The 20,118-nt window shown below is 29.7% G+C and overlaps 4 protein-coding genes across 7 annotated transcripts; 2 read left to right on the forward strand and 2 right to left on the reverse strand.

The window, feature by feature from the left end:
• Nucleotides 1–4,448: 4,448 nt before the first annotated feature.
• Nucleotides 4,449–6,926, reverse strand: LOC123268344. Of its 4 annotated transcripts, none has more exons than XM_044733330.1 (5): nucleotides 6,514–6,926; nucleotides 5,984–6,436; nucleotides 5,593–5,913; nucleotides 5,446–5,523; nucleotides 4,449–4,994 (listed from the first exon to the last, which is right to left on the reverse strand). In XM_044733330.1, exons 1-3 carry the CDS (start codon nucleotides 6,824–6,826, stop codon nucleotides 5,810–5,812), a joined length of 870 nt encoding a protein of 289 aa, XP_044589265.1. In that variant the 5' UTR covers nucleotides 6,827–6,926; the 3' UTR covers nucleotides 4,449–4,994; nucleotides 5,446–5,523; nucleotides 5,593–5,809. The 4 variants fall into 4 exon arrangements, with proteins under 4 accessions (XP_044589265.1, XP_044589266.1, XP_044589267.1 ...); XM_044733331.1 differs by having other exon boundaries at nucleotides 4,449–5,006; XM_044733332.1 differs by lacking the exon at nucleotides 4,449–4,994 and adding an exon at nucleotides 5,118–5,129.
• Nucleotides 6,927–9,422: 2,496 nt separating this feature from the next.
• Nucleotides 9,423–10,726, forward strand: LOC123269669 (zinc finger BED domain-containing protein 4-like). The gene is made up of 3 exons (XM_044735505.1): nucleotides 9,423–9,818; nucleotides 9,908–10,100; nucleotides 10,198–10,726. The coding sequence occupies exons 1-3, from the start codon at nucleotides 9,423–9,425 to the stop codon at nucleotides 10,674–10,676; spliced, it is 1,068 nt and encodes a 355-aa protein (XP_044591440.1). The 3' UTR covers nucleotides 10,677–10,726.
• A 3,960-nt stretch (nucleotides 10,727–14,686) lies between these two features.
• On the forward strand, nucleotides 14,687–16,770 carry LOC123268336 (odorant receptor Or2-like). The gene is made up of 6 exons (XM_044733318.1): nucleotides 14,687–15,034; nucleotides 15,093–15,345; nucleotides 15,413–15,519; nucleotides 15,608–15,937; nucleotides 16,023–16,301; nucleotides 16,378–16,770. The coding sequence occupies exons 1-6, from the start codon at nucleotides 14,837–14,839 to the stop codon at nucleotides 16,444–16,446; spliced, it is 1,236 nt and encodes a 411-aa protein (XP_044589253.1). The 5' UTR covers nucleotides 14,687–14,836; the 3' UTR covers nucleotides 16,447–16,770.
• Nucleotides 16,771–18,006: 1,236 nt separating this feature from the next.
• LOC123268339 lies at nucleotides 18,007–20,012 on the reverse strand. The gene is made up of 4 exons (XM_044733322.1): nucleotides 19,710–20,012; nucleotides 19,282–19,591; nucleotides 19,001–19,177; nucleotides 18,007–18,922 (listed from the first exon to the last, which is right to left on the reverse strand). Exons 1-4 carry the CDS (start codon nucleotides 19,759–19,761, stop codon nucleotides 18,364–18,366), a joined length of 1,098 nt encoding a protein of 365 aa, XP_044589257.1. The 5' UTR covers nucleotides 19,762–20,012; the 3' UTR covers nucleotides 18,007–18,363.
• Nucleotides 20,013–20,118: the final 106 nt, after the last annotated feature.

Genomic DNA, 20,118 nt, shown 5'->3' on the forward strand with positions numbered 1-20,118 from the left:
CTCGTCATGACTCGAAGGTCCATTTCTTAGTTTTTTTTTTTAATTTTAGCTTAGAATCTTTAATACGTCATAACTACCCTTGAAAATAATCGTATGAGAAGCAAAAAAAATCAAATTGTGTCGTTTTGGATATCTACACTGATAAAAAAATTGACTTGACTCAAGAGCCAAACTCTTGAACCAAGAATACCATTTTGAAGAAAATGATTTTCTTAAGTCAAGAGAATAAATTCTTGAGCTAAGAAATTATTCTTGGTCTAAGAAAATTTTCTTGAGTCAAGTCTATTTTTTTATCAGTGTAGAGGCTCACTTTTTTAGTTTTGCTAATTTTCGTCTTACTTTGTTGTGATCCATAAAAATATATTTTTCTTAATTATACAAAACAATATATAGATTTTAATTAGCTGAAATTTATAAAATAAAAAATTGAGAAACTTTTGATTTTTTAATTTGTAAATTGTAATTAAAAGGATAAAAAATTGCATATTTCATATTATAATTAATAGCTTAAGCGCAGTTATTTTAAAATAGTTTTTTAATAAATCAGACCAGATACATAATATGTCTTACAATAATCTTCTTTTTAAATTGACATATAAACAACTGACTGATTAATTAATAAGCAATATTTTTTTTTTAAATAACAAAACAAAATCAATATTTTTTAAATAAACTAAGACGAGTGTCTTGAATTATTCCAACATTTCATTTAATTTAGTTCAAATTTATACAATAGAAAATTTATCACTTGTTTTCTTAAAATTCGGAGGTTCAATGTTTGTTCTTTTATTTATAGTATTTAAAATACTAAAGTACCTGCTAAATAATAACTTATTGAAACATACCTATATGTGATGAATGGTTGAAGCTCAATGATTATTTGTTTATTGATTGCTGTTTTCAATTTCAGAAGACTTTTTGAATTGCATTTCTCGTCATTCGAATTGTACACAAAAAAAAAAGATTTCTTGACTGGAGAATAAAATTCTTGGCTCAAGTAAATTTTCGGGTGCCCGAAGGAAGACCGAAGTTGTCTTGGCCGAAGTAAAAATTTTTCTTGAAATTCTATTCTTGGTGGAAATAATTTTTCTTAATTCAAATTATCATAAATACTTGATACAATAAATTTTTATATTGGATCAAGATTTTTAGATATTTTAGGGAAGCAGCGCCACCTACTCCAGCTGAGAAAAAAATTTTCTCACCTTGAGAAAATTTTTCTCTTGAATATTTGATACCCATTTTAGATTATTTTAGCACGCAATTATACATATTGAATGAAAGAAAATGATTCAATATTATTTGATCTTCCCATTTGACATGTTCGTCAATAAAAATATTAATGAAAATTTATTATCGAGATATTGAATTTTTTGGAGCAAGAGAAAAATTTTCTCAAGACAAGAAAATTTACTTCTGTCAAGAACTTAATTTTTTAGAGCAAGAGAAAAATTTTCTCAGAACAAGAAAATTTTCTTGATTTAAATAAATTGTCTTGGATCAAGATAAAAATATTTTCTTGGTTCAAGTGAACCATTCTTTCTGTGTAGTAGCAATTACACCAAGAATTGATATAGTTAGTTTATTGATATTTGATTTGATGTACATACCATTGACTTTTTTTTCTTTGTTACTTTCGACATTATAACTAAAATTAAATATTTTTTACTAACTTAATTTTTTTACTTACTCTTGCAAAACTTCTTCATGGTAACTAATTAAAAAATTTGGTTTTCAACAAATTACAATAACGACAATGAAGAGAATTGTATATCAAATGAAATCTATCTTCCATTTCGGGTGAGGCCGAATGGCATTTTAATTTTCTATTTATAAATGCTAGAGTAAAGGTCTAATTCGAATTTTTATTCCAAAATCTACAAAAAAAAAAAAAAATTGTAGGAAAAATTACAATTGTCACATCGTAACTCAGGATCAGACTTTCAATCCCTGATTAGAATAAAAGATTTAAATTAAAATGAGTCAAACGATGAATTTTTAAATATTTAAATTCGCTGAAAATTGCCAGTTTTTAGGCTTTTTCTCCGTGTCTATGGGTTGGATTTGTTATTCATTGGTCTTGAAATCTATACTAATTCGTTCTATATAATTTACATTAGTTTTCTCCCTTAATCTTTGACGGAAACCGAGAAATTAATTTTATTAATCGTACCGTAGTGCTCATACTCACGGCTGAAAGTTTTGGTGTTTGGGGGATGTTTGGCCCTTACGATTGGTCTGGCTGAACAAATAAATGTTCAAAATAGTTTTTTAAATAACATATATGAAAACCAGACGTTAGAATATAAGTTAAATCACAATATTTTTTGGGAGTTTTAAAGCATATAACAGAAGTTGTGACCTACCGAAAGTGTCTGGCAATGTTCAATATTATTTGGTAATAATATTTTATGAATCATGTATAAAAATCAACCATTAGAATTGAAGATAAGTGGACCCTTCTTTTAGTTACCTTTCTCACCTGGTATCTGTAATTTGGCCGTCTAACCAATTTAGCAGGTATGCTGACATTTAATACATATATGTAAACGCTACTTGAGGCCCCACATTTTGTCCTTTAGAAAATAAGTTATGTCTGGTGACACTGAGCTCTTGGACTATAGATCGTCGTAGTTATTACTTTGCTATTCAGAAAATATTACGATATCGACTTTTCAATATTACAACAGTAATATATATCGCACTTTTTCTTGAAGTGATAAGTATAAGACTGCGTGTAAGGTAAAACATTACAATGCTTTCAAAAGAATTAACGTTGTTGCATCATATAAATTCATATATTTGAGCTCTGGTCCGGTACAATGTTCTATACTAAAATAAGTTATAAAGATACATAGTATTGTAATTTTGAGCGTTAAAAAATTAAATGCACACAGAAAAAAAAGTCATCTTGACTCAAGAAAATCATTTTCTTCAAAATTTACTTCTTGTTTCAAGTTATTCTGCTATCTTAGTTGAAAAAATTTATTCTTGAACTAATAATGTCATTCACAGATTCGGTAGAATCTGGCTCCAAGTTCCGTTCAAATCCGTTGTAAACGGAGCGCCAGACTACCGACTATGTTTATTGTAAGCAGAACGGTTTTTTGAGGCTGCGAAATTTTATTTAATTCTACGGTACTTTTTTTACCCAATTTGTTTACCATAACAGTAATTCATAATTTATTTCACCGTATTAATTAATTATATTCACAGATTCGGTAGAATCTGGCTCCAAGTTCCGTTCAAATCCGTTGTAAACGGAGCGCCAGACTACCGACTATGTTTACTGTAAGCAGAACGGTTTTTTGAGGCTGCGAAATTTTATTTAATTCTACGGTACTTTTTTTACCCAATTTGTTTACCATAACAGTAATTCATAATTTATTTCACCGTATTAATTAATTATATTCACTTATAACAATTTATTTACTTGAAATTATTAAATTTTATCAGCACATACTATAGCTCGCTCACAAATTTCGATCCTGACTTTTTTTTGATGGAGAAAGGTCAGCGCCACAGACTAGATTAAAATAAAAATGGGTAGTAATCCTCCTATAGATAAGCAACTACAGTTAAAAAAAGTAATTCACAGCTTACATTTACAGCCGCCAGGGTGCACTGGAATTACATCTACATAAACTGTAGCTTCAAGGAGATAGTTTGCAGTAAAAAATGCAGTCAACACGAGATTTAAGTTGTTATCAATTGTAAATTTTCATTATAATTACAAAAAATACTAAAATCCGAACAAAAACAGTTTCATTGTAAAAAAGTCGCGCCAAGTCCACGTTCATAAGACTATTAGGACAAAAAAAATTTTTAAAAATATATGTATATGGGGCATTCCACGCCAAATCGACCACTTTTGAACCCGACCCCTTTAGATTTTGCTGAAACTTTTCCATCCTTTTCTACCCTTTGGAAAAAATTTTTGAGAATTTTTTCAAATTTTTTTGTCCAACCTCAAAAAAGTTATGAATTTTTCAAAAAAATGGCTTTTTTATTTTCAAATAGCCATAACTTTTTTAGAAATTAACTTTTGGGTACCTTTTTTTTTTAAAAAATTTTTGTTTTTGAATGAACTTTTCGAAAAAAAGTACAATCGTCATTTTTTCGAAGTCCGCCATTTTCTTTTTTTTTTTTTTTTATCAAAAAAAACTTCAATTTATTTGACAACTATCCCCGCTAATCCCGAGCAGGGCCGATTTTTTTTTATATTTTTTTTATTTATTTAAAAAAAAATTTTGTTTAATTTTAAAAAATGAAAATTTTTTTTTCATAAATACTATTTATATAACAATAAAAATGTTATTTAATGGTTCTGAGGTATTATAATCTCTATTTATTATATTAATTTTCTATTTTTTTGACTAGGATTAATGATTAATAAAGTAAATTTTCAATGACTGAAAAATTATTCAACAATTTATTAATTACGTCACTGGCGTTTAAATATTTTACAAATTTTGTGCTCGTTGGAATTTGAAAAGTTTTTAATGTACAAACAACCATTTTTGTCTGGAATTATACAGTGTAATTGTTGAGTTCCTGTGATCGGTTTTGTTTTTAAAAATCTTTCATTTAAATCATTTACTGCTGTTTTATAATCCTCTTCTGGGGAAAACTTAGTTATGATGTTTGGCAAGTTGTCCGGATCAGAAGTCCATTCAAAGAGTTCTTCAGGCGTTGTTATTTGTTTGTCAACCGCAAGTTGGAGACTTGCTCTTGCTGCATATCGTTTAATGGTACCACCAATACCATCACATGGACCTTTGCCATGGGCTGTCGCAAAAAAATGCCATTCAGCAGGAATGTCGAAATCCTCTTCGTGATAATATAAATTTACGAAGTTTTTAAAGTTTTAAATTGTTGAGGAGCCCCGTCAGAAAAATAATAAATTTTGTTACAACGTTCAGGAAGACTTTTCACATAGTCAGTTATTAATTTGATAAAAACATGTACGGCAACGGCATCATGATTATTACAATCTGAAATAATTACTAAACTTTTGTGTTCAAGTTCGCCATTTACTTTATAATAAATCACTACTGGGAAAATTGTTGCTTGATTATTGTTCCAGTGAAAACCAGATGCCGCGTTTTGCACTACGAACGCGTAATTTTCTGCAACATCACAAATAATGATAAATTCATTTGGTTCTAATGTTTCTCTCAATGTTTTCAAAAATTTTGCTTGTTCTTTAGCAATAATGTGAGTGAGGTAGAAGAGTTTTCAATTCAGTACAAAAATCTTCAACAAATTCTTCTATAGGCTTAATAATAGTTTCTAAACTGCTTCTCGGTTTAGATATCCAATACTTATATGTAATATTCTCAATTTCGTGATTTTCAAAACATGCCAGTAAAAGGTTACTCAACTCATCTACCCCTGGACAGTTTTCACATCTACCCAAATAACATAGAAACGATGGAGATTTACATACAATCAAACTCAAACAATCACTATAGTGTGTAATGGATATATCTGTATTTCTTGTTAGAGAATGAATATTCGCACCTGAAACATTTGTGATTTAGTTAAATAAAAATTCACACATTTATAACTGTTAATGAATTTGATAATTACCAAGCATCATTAACTTAACGTTTTGATGGATCGTACAGACACAGATGGTATGTGTTCCACTTGCCCCTGCTAACACACAATGTTTAGGTCGCAGAGAAGCAAATCTCGAAAATCCAATTTTCTCTGCAGCGTTTATTTCCCGAAAACATTGGTATAATTCTTTTAAGTTAGACAGGACAAGTCTTTTTTGGACGGGTACTCGATTACCATCATCATTTCAAACTGAAACAAAATCTTTCATACCTGGCATCGGAGCACTGTACTCATCATCATTATAAAAATTTTCAACTTTCAATTTCACTTGATCTGCAATTTTTCTCCCTATAAAAAAAGATGTTGAGTAAGTGAGTATTCAGTTGTGTTTAAGACATCAATTTAATGCTATATATACCTAATTTTGATTCAGGTACTGAAAGTAGAGCTTTTTCTTCAACCAACGCTTTTGCTACCCTTGACATATGTCTTGATGTATTCATAGTTTCAGAAATACGTCTTTCACTCCATTGTTCAGGTAATAATGTTAAAATCTGTATTTTCAATGATTTTTCCGTTTCTTTATCGTTAAATTTGTCTTGCAGTAATTTTATTAAAGCGCGAAAATTTTCACCATCATCATCGACCGGGTCTTCATCAGTTGAAGAGAGTAAAACCTTTTTCAAGCTGTCAGATATCTGATTTATTTTGTTGTTTAAAAATTGATTGTCATTTAATTTCCTTGATGGGATTGGTGATTGATTTAACAGCTGTAATGCATGATTTATTACAGGTAACTGAGTTGCAGCGCTAACTTGAGATGCCGAACTTGGTTGTGAATTTTTTGGTTCGTTATCAAATGACATAGAACCTTAAAAAATAATAAAAACATGTAATAACTCAAAATGTATTCAATTAAGAAACGTATAAATAATTTAAAAACCTTACGGAATGATAATGATAATGGTAGATCTGTGGCAGTTGTATTACTATCGCTATCAAAATGATCATCGTTTTCATTACTGTCACTAGAGTTGCCTTCGTGATCACTTGAATCAACATTAGGATCATCACGAGTATTTGTTTGTTGTTTAACTACCTTATAAGCTTCTTTTCGACATGAACTGCATAATAAATAATAATTACTCAATCCGAACATTTCTTTCATAATGTCAGTCGCTGGACGCAAACCAATTTTTTTACAATGAGACTCCAGCCCAAAAGGATTACAACATCGATCAAATTGCTTCATTGATGCCATGATGTTTCAATGAAATTATTCCACTAAATGGAGATTAGTAAAATCAAAATAATTAACACTTCCACAAAGAGTGAATCAGGAACATGTTCATAAACTTGAGAAATTTTTATTTATCAAATGTAATGACAACAATTTTTATTCGACACTAAAACGCAAAAAACTTTATAGGTTATGTTCTAGATTTCAATATAGAGGAACACTATAGATTTTTGAATCGAAACATAATCACGTGTATCTACTAAACTGGCTATAGGTAAGTCTGTGATTGCCATACCCTAGCTTATCGATCCTATTGACGCGCCAAAATTTGAATTTCAGTCATTATAATCGAAGATTAAGATAATAAATAGAAATTATAATACCTCAGAACCATTAAATAACATTTTTATTGTTATATAAATAGTATTTATGAAAAAAAATTTTCATTTTTTAAAATTAAACAAAATTTTTTTTTAAATAAATAAAAAAAATATAAAAAAAAATCGGCCCTGCTCGGGATTAGCGGGGATAGTTGTCAAATAAATTGAAGTTTTTTTTGATAAAAAAAAAAAAAGAAAATGGCGGACTTCGAAAAAATGACGATTGTACTTAAAAAAAATCGATTATTTTATATAATTGATCATGTTAAATTTTTTTGGTATATTTTTTCGAAAAGTTCATTCAAAAACAAAAATTTTTTTAAAAAAAAAGGTACCCAAAAGTTAATTTCTAAAAAAGTTATGGCTATTTGAAAATAAAAAAGCCATTTTTTTGAAAAATTCATAACTTTTTTGAGTTTGGGCAAAAAAATTTGAAAAAATTCTCAAAAATTTTTTCCAAAGGGTAGAAAAGGATGGAAAAGTTTCAGCAAAATTTTTATTTAATGTTGAAAATGGGTTTCCGCACGGCTGTTGTCCTACTCGGATTCGATTAGGGATAGGAAAGTCGACTCTGACTTTAGTCAAGAATCGATCTTTTCATAAAAATAATCGACTTTTTAGAATCGACTTGAACTTGTCTCGAGTCGATTAAAATCGATTCTCACTCGATGACTTCAACTTTTTTAAACAATACTTAACACATGATGGTAGTATAGTTTGTACCGTTTTCATGAATCGACTCTTCCATTTTTTTTCTATGACTTTGTTAAACTGACCTCTAGTTGCTGGTTGGATCATAATAAATATTATCGCTGGTATCCTGCTTGGTAACCATTTTAAATAAGTATAACCGACTCTGACTTGAATATCATTTCTACATATTTATAATCAGTCTGTACTGTCATGGCTCCTAGTTTTATCTGGAATTATTGCTCAAAAACTAACCATGGTAATAAAATTAAGTGTAATATCTGTGAAAAGGAATTTTTATTCAATAAGAGTACATCAACTATGATGAAGCACCTGCAATCGTTACATAAAATTGATGCTCCACCAAACAAAAATACTCTATCGCGGAAAAGAGTAAACGACAATGAAGACGATAATTCAGTGATTCCACCTAAAAAGGTAATTAGTTATTTTTACTTAGACTGGTGATCTTATATAAAATATATCATAAATCATAAATAATTCTTAGTTTATTTTCTTCTGTTACTTTTTTTTTCCTTGTAAAAAATTAGTTTATTTTTTTTTAGGCTTTAGTAGCTATTGAATCATCTGCTTCTTCTTCATCAGTTTGTTTACAAAATAAAAGCACTTCAGCTCTTCAGTCAGCTTCCTCATTGAAATTTGATTCTCATCAGGGACCTCTAAATCGCTGTATAAATAATGCTACTTCTTTTTGCTGGTATTAATTAGTTTAATTTCTCTAGTTTAGTTAAAAAATAATTCATCAACTAATATTTTATTTTTTACCTATCAGCTGGAGGCTGGAAACACAACCAAGTTACAACAGCTCTTCTTCAAATGATTGCTATTGACAACATGCCTCTATCAACTCCAGAAAGAGCAGGATTCAAAATGTTTGTTAAAAAAATTCAGTCGTTATATCGGTTACCATGTGAACCGACATTGACCGCTGCAATGACTCTTAAATATGAAGAATTATCAAATAAAGTAAAGATCGAGCTTCAACAAGCTGAGTCTGTTTGCTTAACCACAGATATTTGGACACACCATCATACGATGAAGAGCTATCTTGGTTTGACAGCTCACTACTTGAAAGGTTAGTCAATTATCTTCTTAAAAAACCATTTTGTATAATTTTAACTCAAACATTTCATACCATTGATTTATCTGTTATTTTTATTAGGAGTCGAGATGAAAACGGTTGAACTAGGCGCTTATCATATGGAAGAAAGGAAGACTATTGAAAATTTGAGGTCTAAATTAAGAAAAATTTGTAATGATTGGGGGCTCAATGATGACAAAATTTCTACATTTGTTTCTGACGGAGGGGCGAATATCAAGGGAGCGATTAAAAGTGAATTCCGAAGTGAAAACATATTTCTTGTATTGGACATGTCATCAATAATATCGGACAGCGACTTATTGAAATAAATATAACTCCACCAGCATCTGAATCTGGGAATAAAGTAGACGACCTACCTTTAAATGAAGAAGATATAATTGATGATTCAGAAATTTTAGAGTCTGACAAAACTACTCAGCAAACAATGTTACGTGATCTGTTGACAAAAGTAACAAACATAGTAACTTTTTTTAGACACAGTGAGAGAGCTACAACTGAGTTGTTGTCATTACAAAGCAATTTACCAGAATCAAAGCGTCTTAAACTAATCCAAGAAGTGAAAACAAGATGGAATTCTTGTTTCGAAATGATTAATCGTTTCATTGTACTTGCCGATCATGTTGGCAAGGTACTCCTTCAGGTCAAAATGGATAAATCATCAAAAGCTAAGCCTCCTAATATGATTACAGGAGATGAACTCGAATCCTTAATTGAAGTTCGCGACATTTTAAGTCCTCTTTGGCGAGTTACGCAGGAAGTTTGCGCGGAAAAAAATGTTACATTAAGTAAATGTATCCCTTTGATTGCTAGTCTTAGGAAAGTAAGTTCGAATTAAATTATTATTGATCGTTTGCAACATTACATTTATTTGAGTTCCTTTTTCTTCACAATTATATTTATATTTTGCAGAAAACTGAAAATTTCAAGCCAGATACTTTGATTGGGCGACAATTGCAAAAAAAACTTACTCAAGAAATTGAAACTAAATATGGGAACATTGAATCAGTCAAATTATATGCTTGCGCAACTCTTCTTGACCCCAGGTATAAAAAGTGCGCTTTCTATAGCATCCGAGAGTCTGCTCGTGCAATCACTAACGTTGGTGAGTTTATATTGACTAATTACAAATAACAGTTATATTTAAAGTTAAATTATATTCATAGATTAATTTTCTTTTTCATTTCATTTTCATAACTTAGGTGATCTGGTTAGGATTGAGAGAAATGTAGCATCACAGGCAACGGGATCTTCTGCAATACTTGACGATGATGAAGTTACTACAGCCATTGAAGCCCAAGTTTCTTCAAAAGATGGAAATGATGATGATGATATATGGTCATATTTGGATGAAGCTGTCAACTATAGTCATTCTCAAGCAGATACTGATGAAGCAGGTGGATTGCCGATACAGTTACGTCAGTATTTATCTCGCCCAGCTGTTCAACGAAGACAAAACCCTAATCCACTTGTCGTTTGGGAATCAATCAAATATGAATATCCTCATTTATATAATGTAGCGAGGAAGTTTCTATCAATTGTAGCAACTTCTGTACCCTGCGAAAGATTGTTTTCTCATGCTGGCCTGATTGCTAATCAATTAAGAAGTCGTTTATCGCCTCAGCACTTGAATCAACTTGTATTTCTAAGGTCAGTTAGTGAAGATATGTGGGATTCTTAAATTACAGATTTTTTATATTTTTATGCCTCATAGATACTTAATTTAAATAGTAAACTTTAAATTAAAATTTAAAAACTATTATTTAACAGTTTATAACTGATATTTAAAAATTTTATTGATATTTAATATTAAATATTGATTTTAACGTTTCAAAAATACTTAGTTTAAATACTATAAACTTATTTTCGGTGCCATACTACGTGCAATTTTTATGTAGAATGTATCTTTTATAAAAATGTTAAAAACAATCCTTTCTGTGTAAGTTGTTTAAATAAAAAGTGCAAATGATAAATAAATTGTTTATTAAAAATAAAGAAATATGTCGTATACAATTTGTAAGATATCTTTTAACTATGAGTTATATAGTTATTGTGCTTTTAAAAAGTCGACTTCAGAGTCGAAAAGTCGACTTTTAGCAATGATTAATCGACTTTGAGAATCAAAAAATTCCAAGTCGATTCTAAAGTCAAAAGTCGACTTTTTTCGCGCCGTTTCCATCCCTATCCTCGATGCGCCCGTGTGTACATCAAGCAAGTTCAAAAACCAAGAGAATGATTTACTTAGATTAAGAGGTTTTTTTCTTGACTTAAGTTGGTAAGCCTGTTGGAACTAGGGAATATTTGCTTAAACCAAGATTGACCAATACAAGAAAAAAATTTACTTAACTCAAGAATATATTTTATCTTCAGTTGAATATACTTGGATCAAGTAAATATTACTTGACTCAAGATGACTTTTTTTTCTGTGCACGACGTGGAAATATTAAATAATAAATTAATTGCACGACTCATGATGCGAAGCATCAGAGAGTGCTTTACGATCGAAAAATTTTTTTCGCCTCATTTTAGCAACTATTTTTAGTATTATAGCCTTGTTAGTTCACGGAATCAAGATATTTTGCATACTATTGTCGAGATAATTTAATGGAGATTAATTCCATACTTTCTAAAAATTGATTTACTGCAATAGAAACGGAAAAAAACATCAAAATAGGTCAAAAAATTTTCCTGTCCGTCATGTATGAAACCCCGGAAACACTGTAACTTGTGAAAAAATCAATTATTTGAGTTAAATTTTTTTTTTTAAATTCTAATCGACGATTGTAGGTCACTGAATGCGAATGGTTAATTAATTCAGTGTCATTTAATTACAATTAATAAAAAACGAAAACTGCAAGACTGTATATCTATACAGAGTGTCCCAGAAGTAACGGACGCCATTGTAGCATCTGATAAACAAAATAATTCTGAGACGAAAAGTCCTTAGCCATTTTTTAATCAGACGCATAGATAATTAATTATTAATTAAAATAACGTCCTTTATGCGTTAGAGAGAGAGCACTAGTGTCAAGTTAAGTGCGTTCCAACGAAGACGCTTGCACGTGTGAATGTGTAAGTAAATATGTGTGACTACGTTAGCTATAGAAACTAGTTAGTCATACAGTTAGTTGTGTCTTTGTTTGGCACATACTTTACTGGACACTGGCGCTCTCTCTCTAACAAATAAAGAGACGTTATTTTTAATTAATAATTAATTATCTATGCGGTTAATTGAAAAATGGCTAAGGACTTTTCGTCTCAGAATTATTTTTTTCATCAGATGCTACAATGGTGTCCGTGACTTTTGGGACACCCTGTATATATCCATGTAAAATTAACATGGATGGTGATATATCTATATCTATAGATATTATGTACATTTTATTCCACCAGGGGCGCTTGTGCAGTACCTTCCTACTACAGCTGTTTTTTCGGCAATTAATTTTGAACGACTTAATTTTTTTTTTTTTTTTTATATTTCATAATTAAATGAGCATTATGAGTCGTGCACTTTTGGATTTTCCAAACTTTTTTAATTTTTAACTTCCCGCTAAGAAAATTGAAGATTTTTGAAAAATCGGGAAGTTATTGATTTTACCCCGTTTTGCAAAAATCGAGGTTTCAACAGATCTCGGTGTTTTGAAGCCCTAAGAAGCTTTCCTGACTATTTTTACGATGATGTCCGTACATCTGTATGTATGTATGTGTGTATGTGTGCATGTAAACTTCTTATAACTTCTGGATGGCTTGACTGATTTGAGTGAAGTTGGTGTCATTCGAAAGGTCTTCGCCAAACTTAGATTTCCTGTAAGTTGGAACCGATTCAGACAAGTAGATTTCGAGTAATTGCAAAAAAAGTGAAAAAAAAGTTGTTTTTTTTTTTTCATTTTTTAAAAATATCTCTGAATTGGCTGAACCGATCGATCTCAAAAACTAATCAACTCTTAACCTTGAAAACCTGCATCGATCGCCACCAAAAGCGTCAGAATCGGCTGATGCGTTCGTGAGATATCGTTGTCGAAAAAAATCGAAAAAAGTGTTTTTTTGTAATAACTCCGAAATTTTCCATCAGATCAATTTTTTTGTTGGGAATTATTTATAGAGCTCAAAAAACTACATCGATTGCCGCCAACCGCGTGAAAATCAGTTAATTCATTCAAAAGTTATAGCAGTTTGAAAATTTAAAAAATCGTGTTTCATCGAACTTTGATAACACTTTTGGGCTCAAAGAGCTCAAAAGCATAAGAAAGCTATCTCTTCGAGCTCGGAGAGCTCAAAATAACACATAAATTGTATTTTTGAGCTCGAAGAGCTCAAATACATCATAAGTGCAATTTTAAACGCCTAGGTATGGAATTAGCGGGAAGTTGCAGAGATGGCCTTCAGGGTCAACCGTTTTCCCAATTTTTTTTTCAATTTTTGGACATAATCTTAGTTATCCTTAACGCATAATATAATTTGTTATTTGTCCTTTTTTTTTTACTTTATTTCAAGTTGTTGACACGACTTATCGTCCTATCAACATGGAAATAATTTGAAATTTGAGATTGAGAAACATTAATGTGCACAAATTTGTAAGTAAAAAAGTATTCAAAAGAACGAAAAAAAGGTGACATTCTCATCAAATTATTTCTGATTTTTATTGAAAATTAATATCTGTTTGAGTTATTTGGCGTTAATTTTTAAAAACTGTTATTGGAGTGAAGAAACGGACAAAATATATCATTCGTTAAAAAAATAAGAAATTATATCATACGTTAAGCCTGAATTTGAGATTATGTCCAAAAAATAAAAAAAATTTGAAATTAATTTATTATTTAATATTTCCACGTCATGCATTTAATTTTTTATGCTCAAAATGACAATACTATGTATCTGCATAACTTCACTTTATTTAGAAGTTGCAAAAAACCAAAAAAAATTTGTTTTTGAAATTAAAAAATTCATATTTTTGAAAAAACAAAAAACACTGTTCTAAGAATTTCAGGATCTTTTAAGATCAGTACAAGGTATTATATAAAAAAAATTGAGCCAAAATTTTAATGTTGATTGTCATTTTTGACGATTTCCATAAATCAAAAATTTGACATTTTTCAAAATTTTTTCCAACTTATTTTTTTTTCAATAGCATCTAGTGTCCCCTTTCAAACAAACGAAAGGCCATTTCTGTATCTATAATAGCGTTCGAGATATTACAAAAATGAAATTGAAAAACTGGAGAAATTGCGAAATTTTGAATTTGCATATCTTTTGAAAAAAATTTTTTTTCCTTCCGCAGAACTTTGTTATATGATAAAAGAAAACTTCTGACCAAAATTTGTCCAAATCGAATGGGGAATGGGTGTGATTCTAACTATTGGTTGATTTGATATGGAATGACCCATGTACATAAATATGAATTGGATAAATACAAAACTTCGACGAACTTTTCAACCAATAAGTTTACTGTTTATTTAACGATAAAATTGAACTGATGGCTATCACTGAGCAAAGACTACTACGAGGATCTGCGCAAAATGTTGCGCAACATTAATTATTCACGGTAATGTTTAGTTGTTTCCCCTCTTATGAAAGCTTTCTATAATTTTTCAAGTAATTTAAAGACTTCTGTGATAAAAAATTCTCTTTTATTAAATTTTATAAAGACCAAATTTCTTGGAATATTAAAAATTATTTCGCCTACTACTTACTTTAATGACAGAGAATGATATCGAGCGAAGGCAAGGAAGTTTAAGTAAATTTAAATTAATAGTTTGAAAGAACTGAAGCAAAAACTTCTTTGATCTAAGTAACTTTCGTCTTTCTTAGCCTCCGTGTCATCTGGTCATTGCACTTTTTGTAATGGATAAGACGACTATAAGCCACCACGCGTCAATTAAAATCACGCGTTTTTGTATGACCGGAATCGGTATGTGGACGTCGGAAAATCCTCGAGACAAAATTATTTCAAATATTATTCTGAGTTACACTATTGCAACAACAATAATTGCACTTATTGTTGAAGGATTCGACTGTTATCATTGTTTAGGTGACTTACACGTAAGTTTTTACCAAAATGATCTATCACATTTTTGTCTAGTTATTTACAATCTTGTAGGCTATTTCTTACACAGCACCTTGTACAATTACTGTAATTATCGAGCTATTCAAGTTGACAAAATTTGTTATCAACCGAAGTGAAGTGCTGGCTTTTAATGACTACACATATCGCACATTTTGGAGCATCACATACAACGATTCAGAGCGTAGAATTTTGGATAGTTGTAACAATAAAAGTATCAAGATAATAGTCGTTTATATTATTATACTACAACTTATTGCTTGGGAATATTTGAGTATTCCAATAATCGGTAAATTTCTTTAGAGTAATTTATTTTTAAAATAATTCTATAACTTTTATTTATTTATTTACAATAGAATCCTATGGAAAAAATACTTCTGAAAGAAGTTTACCTTTTAATTTATGGTTTACATTTTTTCCATTTAAAGAAACGCCTTATTATGAAATATGTTTTACCTTACAAGTAAGTTATTAAGATAAATTGGTAAATGAATCATAGTCTTTCGAAAAATATCTTTAACTTGTTTGAATAAGTTGATAAAAATTAACAGTCAGCAGCAACATTGAGTGTTTGTATCTGTGCAACAACATTCGCAACATTTTTATTCACAATAAACCTTTACGTTACTGGACAGTTCAAAATACTGCAACGAAGATTGGAAACAGCTTGTCAAACTAAAAATATTGAAAAAATAGAATCAATTAAACAAATAAAATTAATTGTTGAAGAATCGTATACTAACCTTCAGAAGTGCATCGAACTACATCAACTACTCATCCTGTATATTGAAAGAATAGAAAATCTATACTGCCAAATAATGTTGGTCCAAACACTGGGCAGCGTATTGCAGATCTGTTTCTCTGGATTTCAAATTTTATTGGTAAGTTTTAAGCTAATTATTTAAACTATTTAAATAAATCATTTATTATAATAATTATTATATTTACTTACGAACAGATTTTCAGGGAGTCGACAATTCAATTCTTCGAACGATGCTGAGTATAGTTTTTCTAAGTGGATCCATCAGCCAACTCCTTTTATACTCCTGGTCATGTCATGAGATCATCGTCGAGAGTCTAGAAGTCGCTGAAGCTGCTTATCGAGCGTACTGGTATAATTTGAGCTGGTCCAAGTATGGAAAGTCTTACAGACAAGCTTTGTTGATTATTATTGCGAGATCCAGGAGACCTTGTGTTCTGACTGTTGGAAAATTTGTACCTGTGTCTCTGGAAACATTTACTTCAGTAAATTATGTTTTATTATTAATTATTATATTATATTAATTGCTTTATTTTTATACTTATAAAAATTTCCGCATAGGTGTTTAATACTTCGCTATCATACTTTACAATTTTACGCCAAATGAACGAAGAAATAGAAGATAATTGACAGATGTCTGATAAAAATCAATCCGTAATTATTACTTGTCATCTTATCGGAAATATTGGCAAGCATTTTATACTTAGCTACAATTCAGATTCACTAGAATTTCAATTCCAAAAAATACTGATAAGAATTATTAATCTAAAAATTAATTGTCATTTATTTTTTAATGGGCTATTACTCAATTGTACACTGTAAAAAGTTTGTTGGCCCCGGTGTAGTCGAAATGAGTTGGTGTAAAAATTTTCGTGTGAAAATTACACCGAAAACCGTGTTAAATTTAGAGGGAGTGAATTAAATATTGCGTTCAAAAATTAAATATTGACTCTACACGCTGAGAAATTTCTGTGGTGAAAAATATCATCAAATCATGGTAAAATTTCAATTTTTGGCATGATGGTGATCATTACCATTAATATTATAATTTTTATAATATTGACTAATCATTGTATTATAATATTAAGATGATTCGCGGAGAATGTATTCGAGGAGATCTGGGTTCGATTCCCAGCTTGGTCCAATCTCAATATTTTTTCAAGTTGTTCTTTTCACTTTCAGTTAGTCTACATTAACTTAAATTGTTAATTTTTAAAAAAGTCATCCCAAAAAGACATAAACTGTGCTAAGAAGAGATGACAAAAATTAATTTACAATAAAAAAATTAATTTCTACTACGTGTATAGGATTGAGATGGCAGTACCGTATAATACCCGGGAAAAAATGAATTTGCCTAATCATATATAGTTATATATAATCACTTATATATAATTAGATCTGAAAATTGGCCAGATCTAATCATATATAATTATATATAAATCTTTCTACGAAAATAAAAAAAATTCAGAGTGAGCAGGGACCGAACCGGGGACCTGACGCTTTCAAGACTAACACGCTACCTGTTTACCTACGAGACTTACTCGAAGAGCTAAGTTTGAAATAACTACAATTAATGCAAATCGAATACATAATCAATTTTTATAAAGTAATTTAATTAATACAGTTCCATTATTTCATCCACAAAATACTATAGTTTAAAATATTATTAATCATTGGAGTAGCAGATTTTGAGATAAAAACAGAGAATGTTTTATAGTAATCACAAAATGCATATATAATTCATATATAATTATATATGATTTCCGTATAGTTACACTGATATTGATAGAAGGATTTGTTTATATTTAATGAGCTTTATTAACTGTTAATAAGTGATTTTTTAACATCATGGGATTTAATATATATTTATTACCAGTTAATAAATTATTTATTAAATGTTAATAAATATTTGTTAACAGTTAACAAATATTTATTTAAAATCAAAAGCAAAAATAGCAATTTTCTTTTGACATTTTTTATAACCCGACAGCTGGAATACATAAACCTGTAACACATGATAATAATTCAAATCACTAAATAAATTAACGTTTTTAATATTTAAAAATTTAAAAGATAATTATGAGCTGTGATAGAATTCGGTATGTTACAATAAACGTTATTATAATGTAATATAATTAATGGAAATAAGTTATAAAGATGATTTTTGTTTATAAGCAATCTTCATATCATATGACATTGCAAGTGAAACAAATTCACTTAACAAAATATTTATTATATATGGGTCTCAGATTTTGAATGAAAAGGAATCTGAAGTAACATTCACAATAGAACAACGGTCTGTTTATGTCCACATTTTATATTGGATTTCATTAACATCAGATTCATTAAACGACATACGAAAATAATCAGCGATTTCTTCATTATTTGAACAACTATTGCACATTCTGGAAAAGCACGATTCTTTTAGATTGTTACAAACTAATTTATTTAATAAATTTTTGTAAATTGGCTAAGATTCTACAACCCAATCGGTGTGTTTTGCAAATTTTGTAAAATTACATCCTAATTGGAATAAATGTAATAAGATTAATAACTAGTTTTAGTACAATTATAGAGAATGTCAAATACACAAGTACTTTCTAATATCAATTTTACATTTTGATGAATAGTACAAACACATACGACATGTGTACCACTACTTCCAGCAAGAATACAATAAGTAGGCCTCAAACTAGCGAATTTAGAAAATCCGATTGCCACTGAATTATATTGCGCTTTGAAGCTTTGGTACAATTCTTTTAAATTACAAAGAATCAACTTTTTTTGTACCCTAGTTCGATTTCCATCACAATCCTTCACAGATTTAAAATCTTTCATGCCCGCTAATTGTTTTGAGTTTTCTTCGCTTTCATAAAAATCAATGACAAGTTTTTTTACATCTAACTTAAGCGGCTGATTGCCTGGAACTTTTGTGGGATTCAAAGTATTAGTAGTCATTTCACCAGAGTCTAAATCAACATTCTCAGATTCACTGATATCATTTTTAAGATTCAGTATCATTTTTCGAGAACAGTTAAATTCAGATGCTATACGACTGACTTCCCAACTGTCGGGTAAAATTGAAAGCAGCTTCTTTTTTATTGATCTGTAAAGCAAACGATCGATCGTATTAATATGAAAAAATGAAGATATTTTAAAATGATCGATTGTTAAAAAAATTTACTTGTCACTTTCAGCGTTATATAATTTCTTCACTTTAGCTATCATGGAACAATGATCTTGATTAATCTTTCTGTAGGTAGATTCAGGTACTATTCCAAATTGTGATTGGAACTTATTCTCTAGGGCAGCATAGCTCTCATCAAGTTTTTTTACTCCATAATTTTTTTCAGAATATAACCTTAAATTAAACGCATAGAAAAATAATTAAGTAAGTTTTCACTCAAATAATTAAGTAAGTTTTCACTCAGTAAATGAAAAACTTAATCAATAGAAAATTTTTACCTGTCTTTTTCAATAAGAGGAATTTTCAAAAATCGCTCTAAAGAATGATCATTGTAATCACATAGATTGTCGCTAAAATTACTGACAGTTCGAGATAAACTGCTTCCTTGAGTACAAATTTCAGCTGATATACTCAGACTTTCAACACTAATTTGACTTGAAATAATTTCCTCTTCCTCTGATGCCGGCGGAATATATTCTTTGACACGGAATCGACAACGCACACATAACATTGAAGTGTCATCTAAGTCAGAAAATTTCCAACGATCTTCGTCGAGAAATTTTCTTAAATCTTTAACTCCTTTTTTATCTAAAAGTTTCGTTTAATTAGATGTCAAAAGTCAATATTAAACACAAGGCCATTAATTTAATTGGTTCTACGTAGAGGTTATACATAAGAGGTCAAATGCACTGTATTAGTTACTTACGTGACTCATTGAATGGATTACAACAATTTACTGACCGTATACGTTTACTCATGGCGATGAAATATCAAAGTAACGCAATAACTATTACTTAAAAACTTGAGCAATTATATTTTTGTTAAGAACAAACGATCCGAAAAGAAATCGCTCAAGAAAGAATCACAAAATGAAAGTAAATAGAGGGAGTTGTGAGCGCCATCTGCATGATAAGTGACGAAGTATAGACTCATCTTTTAAGCAGGTGGTTCAAAATTTCTGAGTACTATGATTTTAGTATTAAAGAGAAAATTATATTACTAATCTGAATTATATTACTGCATAGTGAATCTAACATTTAATTTAATTGTGACGAAACAAAAAATATGCACATCGGTAAAACGCTATATTTTGTGTAAAAAACTCTCAGCTTTCA

The sequence above is a fragment of the Cotesia glomerata genome, linkage group LG7 (assembly GCF_020080835.1).
Source record: "Cotesia glomerata isolate CgM1 linkage group LG7, MPM_Cglom_v2.3, whole genome shotgun sequence".
Classification (NCBI taxonomy): Eukaryota; Metazoa; Arthropoda; class Insecta; order Hymenoptera; family Braconidae; genus Cotesia; species Cotesia glomerata.

Coding starts and splice junctions, on each gene's coding strand:
- LOC123268339 (XM_044733322.1), bottom strand. CDS start 19,761: ATGAGTAAACGTATACGGTCAGTAAATTGTTGTAATCCATTCAATGAG. Junction 19,592..19,709: donor TAATCCATTCAATGAGTCAC/GTAAGTAACTAA, acceptor CGAAACTTTTAG/ATAAAAAAGGAGTTAAAGAT. Junction 18,923..19,000: donor TATAACGCTGAAAGTGACAA/GTAAATTTTTTT, acceptor TTTGCTTTACAG/ATCAATAAAAAAGAAGCTGC.
- LOC123269669 (XM_044735505.1), top strand. CDS start 9,423: ATGTTACGTGATCTGTTGACAAAAGTAACAAACATAGTAACTTTTTTT. Junction 9,819..9,907: donor TGATTGCTAGTCTTAGGAAA/GTAAGTTCGAAT, acceptor TATATTTTGCAG/AAAACTGAAAATTTCAAGCC. Junction 10,101..10,197: donor TCGTGCAATCACTAACGTTG/GTGAGTTTATAT, acceptor TTCATAACTTAG/GTGATCTGGTTAGGATTGAG.
- LOC123268336 (XM_044733318.1), top strand. CDS start 14,837: ATGGATAAGACGACTATAAGCCACCACGCGTCAATTAAAATCACGCGT. Junction 15,520..15,607: donor AAATATGTTTTACCTTACAA/GTAAGTTATTAA, acceptor AAAAATTAACAG/TCAGCAGCAACATTGAGTGT. Junction 15,938..16,022: donor CTGGATTTCAAATTTTATTG/GTAAGTTTTAAG, acceptor ACAGATTTTCAG/GGAGTCGACAATTCAATTCT.
- LOC123268344 (XM_044733330.1), bottom strand. CDS start 6,826: ATGGCATCAATGAAGCAATTTGATCGATGTTGTAATCCTTTTGGGCTG. Junction 6,437..6,513: donor ACCATTATCATTATCATTCC/GTAAGGTTTTTA, acceptor TTATTTTTTAAG/GTTCTATGTCATTTGATAAC. Junction 5,914..5,983: donor AGTACCTGAATCAAAATTAG/GTATATATAGCA, acceptor CTTTTTTTATAG/GGAGAAAAATTGCAGATCAA.